A 4,591-nucleotide genomic window follows, 5' to 3' on the forward strand; every position below is an offset into this window, starting at 1 on the left:
CCTAACCTTAACCACACTGCTAACCCTAATGCCTAACCACACTGCTAACCCTAATGCCTAACCACACTGCTAACCCTAATGCCTAACCACACTGCTAACCCTAATGCCTAACCTTAACCACACTGCTAACCCTAACACCTAACCACACTGCTAACCCTAATGCCTAACCTTAACCACACTGCTAACCCTAATGCCTAACCACACTGCTAACCCTAATGCCTAACCTTAACCACACTGCTAACCCTAATGCCTAACCACACTGCTAACCCTAATGCCTAACCTTAACCACACTGCTAACCCTAATGCCTAACCTTAACCACACTGCTAACCCTAATGCCTAACCTTAACCACACTGCTAACCCTAACACCTAACCACACTGCTAACCCTAATGCCTAACCACACTGCTAACCCTAACACCTAACCACACTGCTAACCCTAATGCATAGCCACACTGCTAACCCTAATGCCTAACCTTAACCACACTGCTAACCCTAATGCCTAACCTTAACCACACTGATAACCCTAATGCCTAACCTTAACCACACTGCTAACCCTAACACCTAACCACACTGCTAACCCTAACACCTAACCACACTGCTAACCCTAACACCTAACCACACTGCTAACCCTAACACCTAACCACACTGCTAACCCTAATGCCTAGCCACACTGCTAACCCTAACACCTAACCAAACTGCTAACCCTAATGCCTAACTTTAACCACACTGCTAACCCTAATGCCTAGCCACACTGCTAACCCTAACACCTAACCACACTGCTAACCCTAATGCCTAGCCACACTGCTAACCCTAACACCTAACCACACTGCTAACCCTAATGCCTAACCTTAACCACACTGCTAACCCTAATGCCTAGCCACACTGCTAACCCTAACACCTAAGCAAAAAGCAAATGTTTGTTTTTATGAATTTTTACCATTTTTGACTTTGTAGCTGGTCTATCTATGGGGAAAACTGTTCAGTTCTGCACCCAGGACATGACTCATGATAATAAACATCAATCTGCATGTGTATCCAAGTTCCTGTAGTGGTCTGCTTGATTTACCTCAGGAGACTGTTTCACAACAGATAAATTAGTTCCCCTTGCCTGTCAGCAAGGCAAGCCAGATTCCTTCAGTGCTTTGCATGAGGAGAATTAAATAATTGGTGACTTGGCACACAGATGGTTTGGTCATACTACAATGACTTTGTAAGAGTGGAAGTCACTCTTCTAGACAGACAATTGTCTAGAAGGGATACATTGTCTGTCTAGAAGGGATACATTGTCTGTCTAGAACGGATACATTGTCTGTCTAGAAGGGATACATTGTCTGTCTAGAAGGGATACATTGTCTGTCTAGAACGGATACATTGTCTGTCTAGAACGGATACATTGTCTGTCTAGAACGGATACATTGTCTGTCTAGAACGGATACATTGTCTGTCTAGAACGGATACATTGTCTGTCTAGAACGGATACATTGTCTGTCTAGAACGGATACATTGTCTGTCTAGAACGGATACATTGTCTGTCTAGAACGGATACATTGTCTGTCTAGAACGGATACATTGTCTGTCTAGAACGGATACATTGTCTGTCTAGAACGGCTCATTGTCTGTCTAGAACGGCTCATTGTCTGTCTAGAACGGATACATTGTCTGTCTAGAAGGGATACATTGTCTGTCTAGAACGGATACATCGTCTGTCTAGAACGGATACATTGTCTGTCTAGAACGGATACATTGTCTGTCTAGAATGGCTCATTGTCTGTCTAGAACGGCTCATTGTCTGTCTAGAACGGATACATTGTCTGTCTAGAAGGGATACATTGTCTGTCTAGAACGGATACATTGTCTGTCTAGAACGGCTCATTGTCTGTCTAGAAGGGATACATTGTCTGTCTAGAACGGATACATTGTCTTCGCCTCACACTAAGTCTCAGGATATTTGAAACGTCAATTGATAATTACGCTGTATTTATTGGTTCTAAAGTAAGTTAAATGTAGTAGACCGTTTATATTTATTTTTGCATTTTATGACAGAATACTGAAAGCCACTATTGTGTAGCAAGGTAGCTAAGCAACAACACTTCTGACAAGGCATCGGGTACAGTTTACTAGGGCCCTCAGTAACCTCTAGTGTAGCTGATGGACAGGGCTTCAGTAACACTACTAGTTCTCAGTGCTGTCTGTCGGTTTGACACATTCATGTCAACAACAACACTTCTGACAAGGCATCGGGTACAGATACTAGGGCCCTCAGTAACCTCTAGTGTAGCTGATGGACAGGGCTTCAGTAACACTACTAGTTCTCAGTGCTGTCTGTCGGTTTGACACATTCATGTCAACAACAACACTTCTGACAAGGCATCGGGTACAGTTTACTAGGGCCCTCAGTAACCTCTAGTGTAGCTGATGGACAGGGCTTCAGTAACACTGCTAGTTCTCAGTGCTGTCTGTCGGTTTGACACATTCATGTCAACAACAACACTTCTGACAAGGCATCGGGTACAGTTTACTAGGGCCCTCAGTAACCTCTAGTGTAGCTGATGGACAGGGCTTCAGTAACACTACTAGTTCTCAGTGCTGTCTGTCGGTTTGACACATTCATGTCAACAACAACACTTCTGACAAGGCATCGGGTACAGATACTAGGGCCCTCAGTAACCTCTAGTGTAGCTGATGGACAGGGCTTCAGTAACACTACTAGTTCTCAGTGCTGTCTGTCGGTTTGACACATTCATGTCAACAACAACACTTCTGACAAGGCATCGGGTACAGTTACTAGGGCCCTCAGTAACCTCTAGTGTAGCTGATGGACAGGGCTTCAGTAACACTACTAGTTCTCAGTGCTGTCTGTCGGTTTGACACATTCATGTCAACAACAACACTTCTGACAAGGCATCGGGTACAGATACTAGGGCCCTCAGTAACCTCTAGTGTAGCTGATGGACAGGGCTTCAGTAACACTACTAGTTCTCAGTGCTGTCTGTCGGTTTGACACATTCATGTCAACAACAACACTTCTGACAAGGCATCGGGTACAGATACTAGGGCCCTCAGTAACCTCTAGTGTAGCTGATGGACAGGGCTTCAGTAACACTACTAGTTCTCAGTGCTGTCTGTCGGTTTGACACATTCATGTCAACAACAACACTTCTGACAAGGCATCGGGTACAGATACTAGGGCCCTCAGTAACCTCTAGTGTAGCTGATGGACAGGGCTTCAGTAACACTACTAGTTCTCAGTGCTGTCTGTCGGTTTGACACATTCATGTCAACAACAACACTTCTGACAAGGCATCGGGTACAGATACTAGGGCCCTCAGTAACCTCTAGTGTAGCTGATGGACAGGGCTTCAGTAACACTGCTAGTTCTCAGTGCTGTCTGTCTGTTTGACACATTCATGTCAACAACAACACTTCTGACAAGGCATCGGGTACAGATACTAGGGCCCTCAGTAACCTCTAGTGTAGCTGATGGACAGGGCTTCAGTAACACTACTAGTTCTCAGTGCTGTCTGTCGGTTTGACACATTCACGTCAACAACAACCTCAAGGTTTTAAAAACATGGCAGTGTTGTCCCCTTGTAGTTACCAACTTCTTTACAAAAACTTGTAAAAAAATAATCTATGCTGGTGACTACAGGCGGACAGATAAATGTTTATAGAGATAAACGATGAGCTAGGTCGGTTTTGTCATGTAGTTAGTGTAAACATTGCTTGCTAACTAGCCGAGGGTTTTGGCTAGCAAAGGAGGCTAACGATATCTGGCCATTCCTTACCAACGGTTGATTTACATGCTTCACAGAAGGTGTCGTCGGTAAATCTTTCCATTAGACTGGTTTTGCCTACTCCACGGGAGCCAATGATAATGATCTGAAGTTTATAATCGGCGGGTCTGGGCGGCATCTTCCTGCGGCGAGACTGTGCCCCCAGAGCCGGGGAAGCGTTCGCTGATCCACCACCGGCCCTCCGTTGGATTTCATACCGTGAATCCATCAATAATTCCACATTTGAACACCTAGACACGTTTTTAAAAGAGAAAATAACGATGTAGGCCCTACTTTTAGTAATTTTTCCTTTTGTCTTTGAGTTAGTACGGGAAAGTTTCCAAATTGTTCAGCTGCTTGTCAAGAGAATCAAGGGCTGCGTTCAGTACGTTTCTACGTTCTGAAACTTTTAATTGAACTGAAATGCCGATGTACTGACCGACCGGTTGATTAACGGGGAAGGGTTATGGTTAGGGAAACCCTGTCAGTATGGCCAGTCGCCACACCACCAAACGGTAGCAAACATAACCCTTCCCTAGTTAGTTGGCTTAAGTCTGTTCAAGAACGTACAATACCGTTTTGGGGAAACGTGTCGTTCAGTATAAACCGTTCTGCAACGTAGCAAACGTTTAAGCGAACTGAACGCACCTCTAGTAGCTTTTTTATTACGTCACCGCATGGTCTTAGCTATCTGGGATCCTTGGGATGTCCTTACCCCACATTGATTTTTTATTTAACTAGGCAAGTCAGTTAAGAACATATTTTTGTTTACAATGACGGCCTACACCGACCAAACCCGGACGACGCTGGGCCAATTG

At 44.6% G+C, this 4,591-nt stretch overlaps 1 protein-coding gene across 1 annotated transcript in view; it reads right to left on the bottom strand.

The window, feature by feature from the left end:
• LOC139387225 (ras-related protein Rab-12-like) overlaps positions 1-4,158 on the bottom strand; it is a 19,642-nt gene extending 15,484 nt beyond the window's left edge. The window contains exon 1 of the mRNA XM_071133322.1: positions 3,786-4,158. Within this exon, the coding sequence (XP_070989423.1) occupies positions 3,786-4,002 (217 nt within the window). The 5' untranslated portion in view covers positions 4,003-4,158. The remainder of the gene's footprint in view (positions 1-3,785) is intronic.
• Between the last annotated feature and the right edge of the window lie 433 nt (positions 4,159-4,591).

The sequence above is a fragment of the Oncorhynchus clarkii genome, chromosome 28 (assembly GCF_045791955.1).
Source record: "Oncorhynchus clarkii lewisi isolate Uvic-CL-2024 chromosome 28, UVic_Ocla_1.0, whole genome shotgun sequence".
NCBI classification, from domain to species: domain Eukaryota; kingdom Metazoa; phylum Chordata; class Actinopteri; order Salmoniformes; family Salmonidae; genus Oncorhynchus; species Oncorhynchus clarkii.